Source organism: Amphiprion ocellaris, chromosome 9 (genome assembly GCF_022539595.1).
Source record: "Amphiprion ocellaris isolate individual 3 ecotype Okinawa chromosome 9, ASM2253959v1, whole genome shotgun sequence".
Lineage (NCBI taxonomy): Eukaryota > Metazoa > Chordata > Actinopteri > Pomacentridae > Amphiprion > Amphiprion ocellaris.
Window position 1 is genome coordinate 16,481,494 of NC_072774.1, and position 17,399 is coordinate 16,498,892.

The following is a 17,399-nucleotide window of genomic DNA, read 5'->3' on the forward strand; positions in this document are numbered from 1 at the left end:
GTCACGTATCCTGCATGTCTAAAAAAGGGTTCAGCTATCTTATAACAAAGCTTGCATTTATGCATGTCACAAGAGCTGCTGTGGACTACGGTAGCTAACAGACATAGGTTACAATAGCGACTAATGGACAGTAGTTAACTAGAAGTGGACATTATAGCAATTGGTCTTTTTTTTTTATCTGTGCCAGAGAACATGCTTTTTTCCACAAAAGGTCTAGGAAATTATTCTGAAATTGCCAGGCTACTGAAAAAGAAGTACAGAGCTGTAAAGAGGATGTAGATAAATGACTGTTCCAGTGTCATCTGTAGACATTTTAACAACCAGTAGGAGGTGATATGTCAACCACAAATTAATGAACAAAAAAAAACTTGCTAAAAAAAAATTAGGCATCGGGGACAGTGAGTGGATCCCTCGGGTTCTTTACAGAAAAATAGAAACAAGTGAGAAGGAAGGAGTTTACAAATTGAATCCCTGTTAGCTGCAGACTGATCATATTAAATCTTTGGCAACCCCCGCACCAGCATCTGTTCATCTCGATCTGTGCTTGCCATCTATCTTATAACAGTGTAAGCGTGAGTGCACAGAGGGCCTAAGCTCACCAAATCCGCAGTCCAATTGAAGCTCCAAATCTTCAGGCGCAATTCTCTGACCTCAGTGGTTATGAAGTTGGTTATTCCTGTCTTAGTCATCTGGTGATAACACACTGCCATTATGTGAGTGACTGTATGTGTGTGTGGAAGGCTGGAGGCTGAAAGGTTCCTGTGATCTTTTAATGAAGGATAAGTGACATAATTTAAGATCCTCATATTATCTCATAACCAAAAGAGGCAAGTGTGTAAGCTGTGTTCAGTACGAAGGTGAGACAGGTAAGGGCTCATTTTAGGGGGTGTGCGCTCCTTCACACACACACACACACACACACACACACACACACACACACACACACACACACACACACACACACACACAGAGCCTCCTATGCACAAACATATACAAGCATGTACACTCACACACACAGATCTTCAGCTGTGTACTCCCTGCTGATGTTTCCTTGTGAGATGTCATTACACGATAAAGAGGAAGCCATCAGGAAACCGCTTAAGCACTATTTCCTGTCTGTTGCCACGGTGACAGACCTCATGCTGCAGTTGCAAAGTTTACCGTGACTTTACTTGAGTTAATTTCTTGCAGAAGGTCTGAGTGGGAGGCAAAACAAAGAGGCAGGTGTGTTTGGGTCTCCAGTGCATTCTGGTGGGCTGTATCCTATCCAGACACTCCTCACAGGACAGCTGGGTCTCAGTGGGACCTTTAACTCCAACATCTGACAACAATTAACATTTGCGAGTGTTCGATGGACATGTCTTTTTTTTTTTTTTTTGAATGGCCCGAGCCTCAGCCAACAGTTTTTCAGCACAGCTGGTTGCCATTCAGATAAATATATAGATAAACACATGGCTCTAGAAGCAGTGGACACTTCCTGATTCTAGATGAATCATTGAATTCACAGCTTCAGACCAGCAGACATGTTTACTGCAGCTGCATACACTGACTGCTCTGTTGTTAAAACTACCAGACTCAATAGTGTTTACTCTGGATTATATTCTATATTATCCTCCTTGCGTATTTATGTTTCACCTATTCAGATCAGACTTTTAACGGTTGACAAGTTTTATGGTAAACAAAGCTTCATTCATTAGAGAGCTCTTAGACTTCAGCTTTTTATTAGCTTATGTGATAAGAAGTCTAAGGGGAATTACTTTATGATGTGTGTTTTTATGCCATGGAAAGTTATTCATTAGGGACAAAGTTCACTAAATTACAAAGGATTTATGATGTCAATATGCAGATTTAGCTTTGTCAAAAAAAGAGCTGAAATGTATGATTTAGTTTCTTACGTGATAAAAGAGACTAACAGCCTTTAACTTAGTGTAAAAAAAATCACAGCATAAATGAAATCAGTCTTTAAATGTTATCAGGCAGTTTAAACAAATGTAACTTTACTACTAGAGACAACTATAAACGGACAGACTTGGCAGATGGAAACACCTTTATCAGGTATTGTTATTTGTCATGATGGAACTGTGCTTTGATCACAAGCCTGAAATCAAAAAGTACCGTAGGTTGTGTAAAAGCATGCAGTTGTAGTACAGTCACAGAACAATGACTTTCCTTGTGTATGTCAGTCAGAGATACACTCCTGGCTACTCATTGTTTTGATTCTTAAACAAGAGAGACATGGGGAGGGACAGAGCGCTCGGCAGCACTGACAGCAGCCGCATTCCAGCGAAGGTGAACACAAAAAAAGGGGTTAAGCCGCTCCCCTTTCAACTGGCTGCATCACTGGATCATTGGTAAATTCTTTCTGGGGTTTTCACTTGTCAGAACAAGCAGAGGCACAACGTCAGCATTACAGAGGAGAGCTGGGGGAGAGAAAGATAGACAGATTCAGAGTGAGTGCCAAAGTGTGATGAGTGAGAGGTAGAGAAAAATACAGTGAAGAGTTTTGAATTTGAATTTCAGAGGGAAACACAAGAGCATAGTGAGAGGGAGAGAGGGAGAGAGGGAGAGAGAGAGAGAGAGAGAGAGAGAGAGAGAGAGAGACATTCACACAGGCTGAGGGGTGTGTCATAGCAATTTAGTTCCTCAAGGAAGTACAACTCAACATTATCTTAAGACAGGGTGGTAAGCACTGACAGAAGCGCTGCAGGAGGGCTGTTTTTTGGGTTTTTGGTTCAGCTCGTGGTGGAGATGAAGGGATCTTTTTAAATGAACCAGCCTGTGCTGTCCACCTGATACACAGAGAAGAGTGAGAGAGCGATATCTGAACCAGACAAGGAGGGAGGGGGACTCAGCATACACACAGGTAAGAGACTTCTGCCATGTTCACGTGCTATTTTACAGGAAATCTCTAGGACAAGATATGCGTAATCTCTCTCTCTCTCTTTTTTTTGATGTTATACATATTAAAGAGTATTCAGAGTTGGCGCCCAGACAGACTAAGTAGAGGGATGGAAACTGTGTGACTTGTTTCCACTTCCCCATCTTGAGCACGAGTTGGGAGATATGCATGTACACTCACAGTCATGCTGGGACAAGCACAGTGACAGGCACAGATGTAGAGCTCCCATTTTTTGTTTGCACAGGCTGGGAGTTGCTCAACTCAAATCTCGAGGCAGTGGACTTCACTGGCCTACTTTGATTTGAAGCATGTTAAGTCATGGCCAACGACAGTGAAAGGTTGTAATGTCACACTGCTGTGCAGACACAAGGGGCAAATACAAACTGACTCCTCACCACAGAGCAAACTGCTCTGTTTCGCTTCCCTTTTGAGGCATTTGCAGATGGGTGGCAGGCTTGAACAACGACGCTTCTGAAAAGTTGTGCAATATTGAAAGAGAAGCTGCAATATGTGCTTTTACAGGATTTCAAAATGCCTGCTTGTCTGCTGCTTTATTGAGGCACTTCTGTTTTAACCAAAGTATTGGTCAAAGGTGGTCTAGGCTGTTATTAAAATAAATATGAAACAAAATGAATCCTAACAAACTTGCGTGAAGAAGTCAATGTGCAAGTGAAGTAAGACGAGATTAAGATCAAGTTACACAAGATGGTAAAATGAAAAAAAAAAAAACTCTCAAAGTACAGTTCTTCAGCCACAGTTCAAAACACACAACGGAAGTGACATTTCATCCTGGCAAAGTTCTCTTCCTTTTACAGAAAGCTGCTGAGTAAAGACGCAGAAATTCTGTGTTTTTCTGGTTAATGTTTTATCTTCCCTGCTTCATAACCCGGAGAAATAACAATTTCAGTCAGTTCAATACAACCACCAATCATCCTATCCAAATATGGCCTCCTTGTTGTGCTTTTTCCTGGAACATTCTCATTGTTCAACTTGATCAAAGGCTATAAGCAACTGAAAGAGACCTGATGCTCTCAATATCACAAGCTACAATCCTGTCTGCCCAAACCCAGGCCTGGTGATGACACACAGGGAGGATATCTTAGTCAAAGTAACAAGGCCCTGCTGCACTCTAAGAACAGTACAAAGCATAGTTTTATATGCTCGGTGAAAAGGGGGCTCCTCTGAACCCTGTGAGAGGAATTATATTCATAAACACAAAAATAGAATGAGCGAGCACACAAATACCCATGCAAAATCCTATATCTCCAATACCTGCATGCAAAAACAACCGGAAACCTCTGGTGCTCAAAAATGCACATCCACATGCACATACATGTACACAAACACTGATCTCCATACTGGAGTCATCTGAGGAATGCTAAATATTTACCTCTCTCGCCTGCCTGGATGGCTCCACCAATCAGCAGTCTCTCTTCGACTGTCCATTAACCTAACAGTCCAGGGACAGGAGTTGAAAATTAGCTTAATGCTACACACTCTATACGCAAGACATCAGCTGTTTTCTATGTTAATTGCATGGTCCCTGATCAAACCAATAAATAAATAAATTCTACACTGCCTGGATGTTGTACAAACTCTGAAACTCATCAAGACCATCTCTGTTTTTTTTGTTGTTTTTCTTACAATATTAGATCCTCACACAGCACACAGATGCTCAGTTCCAGTTCCAGGCATTTGAGAGAGGAAACAAACACTTGAACATGTAATGCTGTCTCTCCCTGGTGGGTGTCAACAACAAACTGATAAATGCTTAAAGGCCCTCTTCAATCCATCTGTATCAGAAAACTGCTACCCAATACTGAACGTGTCCTCGGCGTGACCAACTGAATGATGTCCATTACAGAGGAAAAAAAAAAAAAGAGAAGTTTTATGGCAATATGCTGCTGTAACACAGACATGTTTCAATGCTCTCCAAACAGCCTCAACCCCCTGATAGAGCTGCATAAAATAAACAATGTGGATACACAAAAAGCCAAGCAGCGAGCAGTCTCCTGCTGTGGGAGTTTCACAATGTGGAATACTTGCTGATGACTGCACACTGTGCACGTCCCTCAAATCCCTGTAGTCTTTTTAGCAAATAAATGACACTGAAGCTTGAATCTGAAATAGCTATCACACAGCTCCACTTCCATTATCATTGTTAAGGGAAATTAATCTAATGAATGTTCTTTAATTCCCCACAGGGAACGCAAAGTTTTCGTAACGAAGCGAGCCATTAGAAATGTGACACTTGTTCAAAATGAATGGTAGTGCATGTGAAATGGAACCCACTGAGATATCCTATAAAAGTAACTGTGTCCTTATTATAAATGTTGCAGCTGGGATTGGGGTGCGCGCCAGAGATGGGGAGAGACGCAGGGAGGGCTGCACTATTTGCATGATATGGTAGCTAATGTGACCGGATCATTTTTCTGTTTATCGGTGAATAGTGGAGTCGTTTGCTCACACTGCTGACTGTGCATCGCTGCAGCTGGGCAACTAGAACATCATCTTTTGCAGAAGAAAAAATACATTAAAGCAGCTATCAGGAAGTCATTTAACTGACAGCGTACTGGCAATCTGCTGTTGCTAATGCACAGGATGTTTCAATAACAGAGGAGCTGATGTTTTACCCAAAGGCAGACCCAGCGACAGTAGCTATGGTAGCCGCTGAGTTCAGGATGCTCACTTTCTGTTCTTGCCCTCGCACTGATGCAATGTGAACTCAGCAGGTACGGACCTGTCTCAGCTATGCAGTCTACCTGCTCCTCTCAAATACTTGTCCACACAGGCCAGAAGTGGGATTCAGTACAGAAAATTACACTGAAAGATGTTCGGGAACTGTCCTCTGAATTTCAGCCCTGTTTGCACAGTCAGCTCTGACACATAAGAATTTAAGACCAAATGACATAGAGAGAAGGTGAGAATCCACAGTCGTCTCAGTGGCACTGATGTTTGCTAAAGATACTGTACGTCTCTGTTGATTCTGTCTTACTCATCACACATACTCTGGATTAAGGTGAAGTGGAAACTAAGCATTCAGACTTAGACTTAAGCTGTTGTCTTTCTGGAACTGAAGATATAACTAGGACTTATCTATTTAACATAAGTATACCACAAAGGCACTTATTTGCTTTATCTGTTGTAAGAGTCATATTGCTCTGATAATTCCCATCTTTATTTTGGAGATGTGGGAATGAAACTTTATTTTGCTTGCCCAGTCTTGCGTGGCTCTCTCATAAGAAGATCAGACAAGCAAAATGTAAATGTAGTATTCCTCTGTGAGTGATCCTCTTCAAATCTGCCTGCTTCCATGTTAGAGAGTAGAGGGAAATTAAATGGAATTAAAACAGAATTATTTCAAACTGTGTTGACAATCAAAGAAAAGGAGTGTATTTTGTCGTCCTGTCGTAGCGTGTTGTATGCATGCTGATGACCTCCCAGGGGGTTCACGGTGATGGATGCTAGGCGTTGTGAGAGTCTCAGTGGAGAAATTAAAAGCCTCTGTGGGGCCTCTTCCATGGCACTTTTCCCTTTTGGCATCATGTGTTCATGTCAGACACAAAAACAAACACTAACTAACATCACATAAAAGCTGGGTTAAAAATTTTGCAGAATATTTACCATATTTTCTTCTATTTTTATAAAAGGACAAATATACATGCTTGAGTTGCTTATAATGATGATGCTAATATGGACTTCAGTGATGTGGAAGAAGTGTCAAAATGAGTGACAATCTGAAGGTTAGAGAGTCAACGTAATGACTGGAGGGTTGCTGCTTTGAATCTGTATGATATGGAAAATTTGGAGAGAGAGTGAGGTGAACATGTGTTGCCCTCCCCAGCCTCCATAACAACCGGCAGTTTCACCTTGAACATAACACTTAACCTGCAGCTCCTTGACTGGAACTGCTGGATTTCTGGCAGTAAAGGTTTTGCCAAATAGCAGTAAGGTGTGAAAAAAGGTTGGTTTTCTTGGAGGGGGGAACCTGTAATTAGTTTTTTAAAATCATTTTTCATCTCAGTAAGGCCTACTCTTATATTTAGCACTATTCCTCCAAACTGAGAAAGTTGTGTGTTTACTCCTAGTTGTAATTTACCATAGTGCTTTGGATTTGCTGTAATCTAATGTCAGGTATGGACGGAGGCTTTTGAAGCTACAGAATGAGAAGCTGTGTAAAATAATGAGCAATCAATTCCCTCAGAAAAAGCTGAAATTGTAAATGTTAAATCTTTTTGCCTCTGTGATTGAGAGTCTCATGTTCAGTGTATATTGATGTCCTGTTGGGTAATTTAGAAGCACTAAGTCAGAATATTCAATTCTGCCCCACTGCCGGAAACCACTGATTTGCATCATTTATTTCTTCAGTTTTAATCACTCAACTGCCTGTCTATACGCATAATTTTAATATTCTCAAAGAGAGCAGTAAAATCTTTATCTGAGCACTAAAACAGTCAAATGGCTCTATAATTTCTTTATCAAGATTGTCATTAACATGAAAAATCCTTTTCACTGATAATCCAGGCAACCATGGATGCATTCAGCTCCAAGGACATGGCCTTAAAGGCACAGAAGAAGATCCTGAGCTCCATGGCCACCAGAAGCTCTGTGCAGATGTTCATTGATGACACTACGAGTGAGATCCTGGATGAACTGTACCACGTTTCCAAACAGTACTCGGGTAATAAGTCTGAGGCTCAGAAAGTCATCAAGAACCTGATCAAGATCGCAGTGAAGATCGGCGTGTTGTTCAGAAACAACCGCTTCAGCACAGAGGAGCTGGTAGTGGCCCAAGACTTCAAGAAGAAGCTGCACCAGGGGGCTATGACGGCCATCAGCTTCTATGAGGTACACTTGCACATATTGGCTTTTCAATGTACAGAGTCTGGGCAGGCTTCAGAAAGCAAGATGTTAACAGAATTTAGATTCAAGAACTTCCTGTTACTCAATAACTGTAACAGAGTGCAAATTACTCTGAAGTAGGGGGACAAAAACGCTGTGCAACATATATGTCAAGGCTGGAGGTGCTGGCAACTGCAAGAATATATGTTCATTAAAAAAAATTCACAAATAAAAAAAAAACAACCGCCACCAAATGTTGTGACCTCAGCGTTAGTTTACTATGTCCAACACAGACAAAGAAATGAATGAATCACAGCAAGCCCTCCAGTAAAATAATCAAAATGTCTGATTAAGATAATTTAAAACATATATGAACACAAAACAGCATGAAAACAGCAGATTTTTTTTTTTTTACTTTTATGTATTCGTACTGTATGTGGCTCAAACTTGTTGTGGAGTGTGTTGTTGTTTTTTTACAATACTCAACTGCCTGTTTCCTTCTCTACTTTTATACCATGTAACAACTTTGTGTCACACTGATTATAGATTTACTTTATATCAAAACGACATCTGCAACAAACATTACCAATACAACAATAAAAGCAAAAAAAAAAAAACAAACAAAAAAAAAAACATAACCTGTAGAAACTATATGTGGCTGAATTTAAACTTATGAAAGCATTTTATTTATTTTTCTGATAAGGTACTTGCAGAAATCCTGCTGTATGGCTTTAAATTGCTCTCCAGTTGTTGATTTAACCCCTGAAAACTCATCTCTGGGTCACTTTTTTCCATGAAAATTATCCCTTCCAAAGTTAAAATGGCTTAGATGCAACTCAAAAATGGTGCTTCCTCTGGAATGCACAAATCTAGAACAGACAAATCCACCTAAAATTTGTCAACTGTAAAACTACTCTGCACAACACAATAGCAAGTTTTAATGAGGGAGAAATTCAGCTATACATGTTTGATCTGGAAAAAGATTCTTAAGAAGAATAATCACACATTAAAAAAAAAAAACACCCAGCAAACTGATGAGACTGGTTGCTTAGGTTATTGTATGTATGACATCTGAGGATTCTGAATCTGTTCTTGAGATGGTCATCAGTTCATCAGAACACAGCAGCTTCAAGGCAGAAATGCTCAGCCATGATGATGACTGCTCAATTCACTGACAATGTCTAGTGTATAAAAAGCACCATATGGTTATGTTAACAAGATTAAAAAGGGGTCTTTAATTAGTCCATAACAAAGGAGCTTGCTATATTAGATATTACTAGTGTATTTACAGTCACAAATCCCACTCAAGCCAATTTTCTAACAAATAAATATATCTTGTGACTAATACAGGTGGACTTTACCTTCGACAAGGCAGTGATGTCAGAGCTCCTGTCCAGCTGCAGGGATCTGTTGCTGAAGCTGGTCAACACCCACCTCACACCCAAATCTCACAACCGCATCAACCACGTCTTCAACCATTACTCTGACCCACAGCTCCTGACCCAACTATACGAGCCCGGCGGCCCCTTCAGACCCAACCTCACGAACATCTGTAGAGGACTCAACAAACTGGTGGAGGACGGAACAATATGACATACACAAAGAAAATATTTCAGACAGACACTGGGAGATCAACAGGCACTCACCATAGACTCTGAACTGTTGGGACAAAATTCGTCTTACCTGCTGTTGAGGACCAGCAATGTAAGACAAGTGATGTGAGAACAAATGTGCCGCCTGACAGTTCTCAGAGAACATGTGGGAAAAGAATAAAGATTGTGGAGTCAAGTTTGTATTGTTTATAGGTGAAACATTTAGAGCAAACTGTATAAATGTGATGCCTACTTGTCTATTCAGACATTTTAGAAAGCAAACTTGAACATGAACAGATTTATACTATATCATGTGTGTTATGAGCATATAAAATGTCGCCTGATGTTTAATATTTGAGATCTTGAAATGTTTTCATCAGAACTACTGATATTACGTATTCTGGAGTGGAGGAGTTCTATTAGCTGGACCGGCAGCATCTGCAGATAGGACAGGGAACTATGCCACTGTAATACAACACTGCCACCTGGTGGTCAAGATGATGCTTCAGAAACAGTGAACTGTATTTACTGAGGTCCAGATGACGAGGCAGCCAATAATAAAGCAAATAACCCCACCATCACTCTGTAGTTTCAAAACATGTTTAGAAGCATCTAGGAAAAGACTGACTGCACCAGCTTGACCAGTAATCCTGTAATTCATGATTTGCTGACGATCGGATCACAGTCACTGGCTGAGGTAAAGAAACATGTTATTCTTTCAGTTTTACATGATACAGATTTTAAAGGTTAGAAAAGGGAAAATTAAGAGCTGGCTGGGATTTCCACAAGATCGAACAAATACGGTAATTTAGCATTTAATTGCTAAAATATTTTCTTCATTTAAGAAAAAATGTAGAGAAAATCTATTCAACATGGGATCAATTATTTTATTTTAAAATAAACTATACAAAACTTGAATGAAATCAAACATAGAACCCTAACAATAAAAAGACTGCTGTAAAAATATATTCTAAAAGATGCATCTCTTCTTTTTTTTAACCTTTGGCTACATTAGAGTATAAAGTGTTTAGCAACAACAATAAAAACTTGCATTTTGAGCTGTTATTTTTACAGTGAACATGTTTTATACACTTTATATTCCATGGCTGAAGGTTCTAGCCTGAAAAATGTGTGGCAGCATTACACACAAACCACTTGCTGAGTTGACCATATGAGCAGTCATATGACTAAACCCACATGTGACTGTGAATTATCATTTGTAATCTTTCGTGCTCCTATTTCCTGCATGTGAGAACAAACTAGACACAGCTAGAGGGTACATTCTGCAGTTTGTTTCAAAAAATAAATAAGGCTACAAATGTGCAAAATTTATATATATTAAAAAAAACTAATCAAACTACATCCTGTAACAATGACTATACTAAATGGCAGTGTGGCAAGACATTTAAACATTAACTCTACACGGCAGCAGTGAGATCACCAGGGTTCAGCTCCTTTGTCCGCAATGCTCTGTTAGCCTGGAAGGAAAACCCTGCTACATAGCTTTCTGGAAAAAGTTTCTTTTGAAATCAGAATGAGACAGACGAAAAAACATGTCACAATTCAAAGATCTCGTCTTCCCTGTCTCTCAGTGTCTTGGTGAGTTTGGTGATAGTGAGGGGTACTGCCCCCTGTGCTGCTTGCTGCTGCATTCTGGAAGATGAAAAGACACTCTGCGACCTTGTAAGCGGCCGCCAATCTGGTGTCCTGCTGGTGCAAGCTGCTTCTAGGGCCGCAACCCTGCCAAGAGAAAACAGATGAGAAGATAGAGTAAGTCTCCACTGATTCAGCCTGTATTCATCCTTGGCTGCTTTCACGAATATTCTGAAAAACTGCCTCTTTCTATGAGACAATGAGTCCTGCTCAAAGATCAAACCAGCCTACTCAGAATTACATTCACATGCAGAATTAACCATTTTCTTTTCAATGGCAGCATTTAGTCACAGAATGAAGTGGTTCAGGGGGGTGGATGGATGAATCAAGAGTCTGAATTGGCAACAATATTTTTGTATATTTCAGCATGTGGACAACACAAAATTTGCAAAATACGGTGAACATTTGCACATATAATGTTAAACATGAACCTGGAAAAATAAGTGTTATCTAGGTGGCAAAACATGCTTTAGTAATGCCTATGAATATAATGTAAATTCTAAGTGATACAAAAAGAAAAAAGATGTCCGTAAGCAGCACCAATTGGTTGGGCTTTGGTAATGACACAAATAAACAAATGATTGAATGCTGCTCAATAAATATATTACATATAAAATGGCAAACCAGAGCATAGATGCACCTACTTTGTAGAACTCTGTAGAACTCAAAACATCAAAACAGCCATGTCTGAATATCCAGTGTAAGTAAGAAAACAGTGACAGCCATGTAGTTATACCTTTTTTCTGCTTCCTGACATCCTTTGACAGCAGCCTCCTTGGACTGGTTTATCAAGCCATCCAACCTCTTCAAAAAATCCTCTGGAGTAAGGTCCGATGCCATTTTTTTCCCATCTTCTTGCTTTTTCTCAGAGGTTCTCCCTCTGTGTCCATTTTGAACAGAAGCACTGCTAGTACTGCTTCCATCGCCGCCCTCCTCAGCCAAATCCACCCCATTACGGCAGTCATCCATGTCTGACAGCACAGGGATTGACAAAGACTTCTTCAGGAATATGGAGTCATTGGTGTACAGTCTGTTTGCTCTCTTGATTTGCTCCATCTGTAAGAGAGAATTTCCTTGTGAGCCTTTTGCAAACTTGTGTTAAATCTAAAGCTCTCCATTGTAAAAAGTTGCATGACAAATTTTAATTAATTCTTATAAGGAACAAACATGTGCACTGATATTCTGGCAGACTTTTTTCTATAGCATATACAGAAACAAATGACTAAACAATGTAATTAGAGGGCTGTACGTGTATTAATTCAATAACAACTTTGTTCTGCGAAACCACAGAATTAATGCAATTGTGACGTTACAGTTAAAAATAGGATGTATTAGGGCCATAACCAAGATGCAACGGATACTAAATTCTGGTAAGTTTCTATGCATCACGTGTGCCTTTACGGCATCAGTTTATGGTAGCAATGTCTCTGTTTAACGAAAAACACAACATTCAGGCAAAAATATTGAGAACTATGATCCATTAAGACTTTCCGGCATTCTCCATTGCTGTATACTCCCTGCTGAGTCAACATGCAAAATATTGACTTTTTTTTTTATTTAATTTTTGCTCTTCTGCCCTGTTTTCCATCTTCAGTTTGTGAAAGTTTTAGAATAAAGGGGTCGTATCCCCTGCATCAACCCCCTAAAGGCTAGAATTATTTTGATCACCAGCAAAATAAAAAATACAATAAGAAAAATGCGTGTACATATAGATGATAAAAACAACAAAGAATAACGTATACTAGGTTTACATTTTAGTACTGCAAAAACAGATATTACATTTGTAAAGTCATTCTCATGACATTTCAGTGTTTAAAATGTGACTTGGGGAGCATGACAGAGTAATATAATCGTATGTAAGTTTTAAAGTACGCGTTTAAAAGGAGCAACAAAGAAATAAAATTGACTTAAATAGTTTCATAAAAAAACAGGTGACTCATACTTACAGATACTCCATATTTCAGGGCCAGGCCTTGTAGTGTTTCTCCTGGTTGAATTGTGTGTTCAATGCGTTTCTGGCGGACCGGGGAGAGCGGAGATCGAGTCAAACTGCCGTAGGACCTCGTACGGCGGCTCCCACGGAGTAGGCCGTCCCCCCCGCTGGGTAAAGGTGCTCGCTCTTCGGACATTGCCGCAAAAAAATTTAACCTGATAACCGGGTGACTGGTGGTAAAATGCGGCTACGAGCAAACTTTACTTCTGTCAACATCATTAAAGCAACCGCTTACTTTAAGCCCGTGTAGGGTTTAAGAAACAAACTAGCAGCTTAGTTAGCCTGCTAGCTAACTTATCAACTTAATCAATGTTGACGCTCGTTCGTTTTTTCAAGTGTCAAACTGTCGCCGTATCCAGAGAATGACACATGAAGAAGCTCTGCAGCAGCTAAAACCGAACGCTTGCCTGACTAAAAGTTGAGCCTACCTCATGTGTCAAACAAATGCCGGAAAAGTTGTTAAGAAACTTGTCAACGTTTTCATGTCAGCTGTCTGCTCGCTTGTGTTGCCATGGCTGCCGTGTTGAGTGACGAGTCCCATGATTCGTCACAGGCGTTGAGTTTATAACAATTGGAATAACCAGAACAAATTGGAGCTTCATCAAATATACAGTCCCCAGAGCTGCGTTTAGTTGCAACAGAGCATGGCTGTCTGGACTCTCCCAGTTAATAAAAATAATTACAAATCACTGGCATACATTAGCAAACTCTGAGGTCAAAAAGAAAAAAAATTGTGGTATTTTCATGTTGGACATGCGTATCTCCGATTTTCTTCAATGTCAGTAAACGCAGCAATGCTATCACGAGGAATTAGCTTGTAGCTGTTGTGGAACAGCTAACCTGCTACTGACATGTTTTAATAGATAACAACCCCACTAATTATGTCGTTTAAACGTGAAGGCGATGACAAGAGTCAACTGAATATTCTAAAGGTAACACTTTATGTTTTATGCTCTATTTTATTTATTAAAAGATACTTCCGAGAAAAAAAAACATAATATATGTTGTTGCAGTTAGCATCCTGTTAGCTACCACCTAGCTGTACTGAAAATGTAGGCATTTCTTAAAAGAAACTGTGAATTTAAACACGATTGCTAATCAAGTGTTGTCTCAGAAACGGCGTGTGGCAGACCTTCTGTCTAATTTTATTCCCGAGGATGAGGCAGCTCTTATGAAAAATGGAAGGTAAAATTAACTCAGAAACACCGATATGTTTGGTAGTTTGGTTTGTTAACTTTAAGTCACTGACGACTAGAAGATGAAATTGAACCTCTTCATTTGGTTTTCAGGTATACCTGCCTTGTGTGCTCTTACCGTCCTGTGTTTGATACAGTTGACATGCTGACAGTCCACCGGAAAGGGAAGAGACATCTACAAGGTGAGACACCATGGTCAAGCGCTCACTTTTATTTATAATGTTTGGTTCACTCATTAAATTACTCTCACTTCAAGTGTTTACAAAGATTATGTAGAGTAACTTATCAGTAGACAGATTTTTATTCTGTGGTAGGAAGGTGTCTGTTTTATATAGCTGTATCCCTCAGATAGATAGATAGATAGATAGATAGATAGATAGATAGATAGATAGATAGATAGATAGATAGATAGATTAAACTTTTATTGATCCCGCAGCGGGGAAATTTACGATGTAACAGCACCTGTAACAGACTGTGTTTTTTATTATTATTTTAAAAACGTGATTTTTTTGAGTAATAGTTTTACTTTATGAAATTTCTGCACTTAAAATGCTGCCATCATTTTGGGGGGAATAAGAAAACCAAACTCCTAACATGTCAAGTTAGAACCTTGCAGAAGTTATACTAATATATCTGCAAGTAAGAGTTATTTTCAATGTTGATTATTTTTGTAATTATTTGATTAGTTGTATGGTCTATAAAATGCCAGAAAATGGTAAAAAAAAAATTAAAAATAAAAATAAAAAAAAATCATCAGCGTTTTCCAAAGCCCAACATAACATCCTAAAATGTCTTGTTTTGTCCACAACCCAAAGATATTCACAACACTGTCACAGAAGACCAAAGACACCTGAAAATATTCAAATTTAAGAAGATGAAATCAGATAATTGAACCTTTTTTCCTTAAACTCAAATGATAGTCAAAGTAGTTTAAAGTAATTTAAAAGCTGACAAATGATAACGGTTGTGACAGACAGGGTGATGCTTTTTATATTTTTTCAGATGGTAATGCTCCATCACATGTTTATTTGTTTGCAAAGTAGTATTGAACTGAAGCTTGACTTTAATAAATTGTGTCACCAATTAAATTGCTATATCTGTCTGAAAAGTCACATTTGGATATTTGCTCCAAATCACACCTTGATGATTTTTATGTTGTGTGTACTGTTATATTCAGGATTAAAAGCATTCTATGGCAAGAAAGCACAGCTGAGGAATGAAATAACCAAAAGGCGACATGAGAACTACGTCGAGGCTGAAGACAGTCGACAGGTTAGTACCTCTTAACTGTGTCAAGTTGCAGATAAGTTGACTCCCTAAGCAAACTTATCAAAATCTCTTGTTACACATACTTAAGCAGTATAGTTCATGTTTCATCCTAGAAACAATAGACGGCAATCAGCTGGATCCTTCAGCAGGCAGAGGGTGGATGAGTCATCATTGGAAAACAACATGAGCGGAACAATTTGAGTCTTTCTGATTGTTTATCCATGTTGTTGTCTTATATAAAACGCATTAAGTGGCAGCATCATGACTGCCATATGACCCTGACAAATTACACACATTTTTGTTTGTTGGTGGAAAACATGAACAGCACTTGACAAAGCATTTGGTAGAGTTAGCTTGTAACTTGTCAGTGTGTTCCCAGTATATAGTTCACTTAAATCATTGCGTTGTGATGTCAGGAGCCATCAAGTTCAGCACCTTTACTGGCCCAAACACGGAAGCTCACCCATCATGCTTTGCTGAAGACTGTACCATACAACAGCTGTCACAGGAGAACCAGGTTTGTGGTCATTTGATGTGCAAATTCCCCATTTATAATGTCATTAAAAATTTTAACCATAGTTCTGTCATTCTTTTAAAGTACAAAATCTGAAAAAGGAGCAGCGAGCACCAGCTCAGATCCCAGTGGCAACAGCTGCAACAAAGTGCCACCTGCATATTGTAAAACTGAAGTTTCACACAATTTATCTTCACACAGTTCTAGTGACTGTACAACAGGTGAAGTTGTCATTGGAAATCTTTTTAGTTTTTATGTTGAGGAAAACTCTTCTTAAACTGTCAGGTTTTTTGGGTTTTTTTTTCCCTGTAGCCAGTGAAGAGTCACGTCCATCAAAAGACACAACAGCATCTCAGGCTGCAGTGACACAGAAGGAAGAACCGATGACAGTCGACCGGAAGAGAGAGCTGGAGCACTACCTCAAACTAAAAAGGTGCACAACAGAGTTTTTTTTTGTTGTTAAAATTGAAGCTGAGCATCATCAGCTTGCTCACTGCTGTGTGTCTGTTCAGTGTTTAGCTGAGTACATTTGACTGCATCAACCTCAGTGTTTTAGTGAATTTCATCTTGCTTTGTTTATTTCTTAGTGATGGGTGGTTACAGGACCCGAGTGGGCATTGGATTAAAGACGAGAATGTGGAGTTTGATTCAGACGAGGAAGAGCCTGTATCACTTGCCGCTCCACCTACAAGTCACTGAGCGGACTGAGAAGTACTGTGTAAAATCACAGATAAACTCGTACCACAGTGGTAGGGTTCAGGAACCACGCAGCTGGTGGGACAGCCAGAACCCCCACTTGTGAGGACTTTCGAAAACAGATTTGTACTATTCATCAACCTTTCATTAAATTGTATTGTTTTCCTATTTTCTTGTTCTTCAATGCCTGTTTACTTTGCTCTTCCATTGTAGTAGAAGCCTGTCAGTTAGCAGAAGCCATCACTTGCATCTGTAACTAACAGGAAACACTCAATTTACTCATGAAAGCTGTTGTCACTGCATCGTCTGGTTCTGTACACACAGGGAAATGCCAGGAAATTACCGGTATCTTATATCAAATTACCCAAATTTACTGAGAATGTTGTGTTTTATGCGGTCAATCCATTTAACATCAAGCAGACTTAAGCCAAGCAGACACTGCAAGTCACACTTTAATTTTGTTTATAACTCACAGTAAAAGTTTGATTTAATTCTACAACCTCATGCTCACATTGATCAGACTGTATGTTCAGTTGAGCGGTCCTGACATGCGTGTTCTCAGTAAACATGTAGATGAAACTGCCAAATGACTTCTTGTTGTTATAGATTTCCAGCAGACTTCATGCCTTGCAGCGTGTTCCTTTCTTTTACAGAGCGACAGAACGAGTTTGTCCCACTGACTTTCTGTTAAGACTTAGCTCTGTGGCACGTTAGTTTTTTGTTTGTCTCTGTACTCGTGCAAGCA

General features: G+C 39.5%; 3 protein-coding genes across 5 annotated transcripts; 2 read left to right on the forward strand and 1 right to left on the reverse strand.

Moving 5' to 3' along the window:
* The first annotated feature begins 2,418 nt into the window (after window positions 1-2,418).
* On the forward strand, window positions 2,419-9,914 carry tnfaip8l2b (tumor necrosis factor, alpha-induced protein 8-like 2b). Of its 2 annotated transcripts, none has more exons than XM_023276935.3 (3): window positions 2,419-2,863; window positions 7,424-7,747; window positions 9,092-9,914. In XM_023276935.3, the coding sequence occupies exons 2-3, from the start codon at window positions 7,430-7,432 to the stop codon at window positions 9,332-9,334; spliced, it is 561 nt and encodes a 186-aa protein (XP_023132703.1). In that variant the 5' UTR covers window positions 2,419-2,863; window positions 7,424-7,429; the 3' UTR covers window positions 9,335-9,914. The 2 variants fall into 2 exon arrangements, with proteins under 2 accessions (XP_023132703.1, XP_054869341.1); XM_055013366.1 differs by lacking the exon at window positions 2,419-2,863 and adding an exon at window positions 4,572-4,641.
* Window positions 9,915-10,199: 285 nt separating this feature from the next.
* On the reverse strand, window positions 10,200-13,752 carry lysmd1 (LysM, putative peptidoglycan-binding, domain containing 1). The gene is made up of 3 exons (XM_035951313.2): window positions 12,933-13,752; window positions 11,723-12,042; window positions 10,200-11,073 (listed from the first exon to the last, which is right to left on the reverse strand). Exons 1-3 carry the CDS (start codon window positions 13,113-13,115, stop codon window positions 10,890-10,892), a joined length of 687 nt encoding a protein of 228 aa, XP_035807206.1. The 5' UTR covers window positions 13,116-13,752; the 3' UTR covers window positions 10,200-10,889.
* Window positions 13,753-13,756: 4 nt separating this feature from the next.
* scnm1 (sodium channel modifier 1) lies at window positions 13,757-16,822 on the forward strand. 2 transcript variants are annotated; one of them, XM_023276932.3, is made up of 8 exons: window positions 13,757-13,911; window positions 14,094-14,164; window positions 14,269-14,357; window positions 15,353-15,447; window positions 15,861-15,961; window positions 16,043-16,179; window positions 16,271-16,391; window positions 16,546-16,822. In XM_023276932.3, the coding sequence occupies exons 1-8, from the start codon at window positions 13,861-13,863 to the stop codon at window positions 16,655-16,657; spliced, it is 777 nt and encodes a 258-aa protein (XP_023132700.1). In that variant the 5' UTR covers window positions 13,757-13,860; the 3' UTR covers window positions 16,658-16,822. The 2 variants fall into 2 exon arrangements, with proteins under 2 accessions (XP_023132700.1, XP_023132701.1); XM_023276933.3 differs by having other exon boundaries at window positions 13,790-13,911; window positions 14,083-14,164.
* Window positions 16,823-17,399: the final 577 nt, after the last annotated feature.

What these genes read in the sequence shown, in the direction of transcription:
- tnfaip8l2b (XM_023276935.3), top strand. Translation starts at nt 7,430, where the DNA reads ATGGATGCATTCAGCTCCAAGGACATGGCCTTAAAGGCACAGAAGAAG. An exon ending in CGGCCATCAGCTTCTATGAG is followed by an intron (nt 7,748 to 9,091) that starts GTACACTTGCAC and finishes TGACTAATACAG; the next exon opens with GTGGACTTTACCTTCGACAA.
- scnm1 (XM_023276932.3), top strand. Translation starts at nt 13,861, where the DNA reads ATGTCGTTTAAACGTGAAGGCGATGACAAGAGTCAACTGAATATTCTA. An exon ending in AGCTGTCACAGGAGAACCAG is followed by an intron (nt 15,962 to 16,042) that starts GTTTGTGGTCAT and finishes ATTCTTTTAAAG; the next exon opens with TACAAAATCTGAAAAAGGAG. An exon ending in TTCTAGTGACTGTACAACAG is followed by an intron (nt 16,180 to 16,270) that starts GTGAAGTTGTCA and finishes TTTTCCCTGTAG; the next exon opens with CCAGTGAAGAGTCACGTCCA.
- lysmd1 (XM_035951313.2), bottom strand. Translation starts at nt 13,115, where the DNA reads ATGTCCGAAGAGCGAGCACCTTTACCCAGCGGGGGGGACGGCCTACTC. An exon ending in CCCTGAAATATGGAGTATCT is followed by an intron (nt 12,043 to 12,932) that starts GTAAGTATGAGT and finishes TCTCTCTTACAG; the next exon opens with ATGGAGCAAATCAAGAGAGC. An exon ending in TGTCAGGAAGCAGAAAAAAG is followed by an intron (nt 11,074 to 11,722) that starts GTATAACTACAT and finishes TTCTCTTGGCAG; the next exon opens with GGTTGCGGCCCTAGAAGCAG.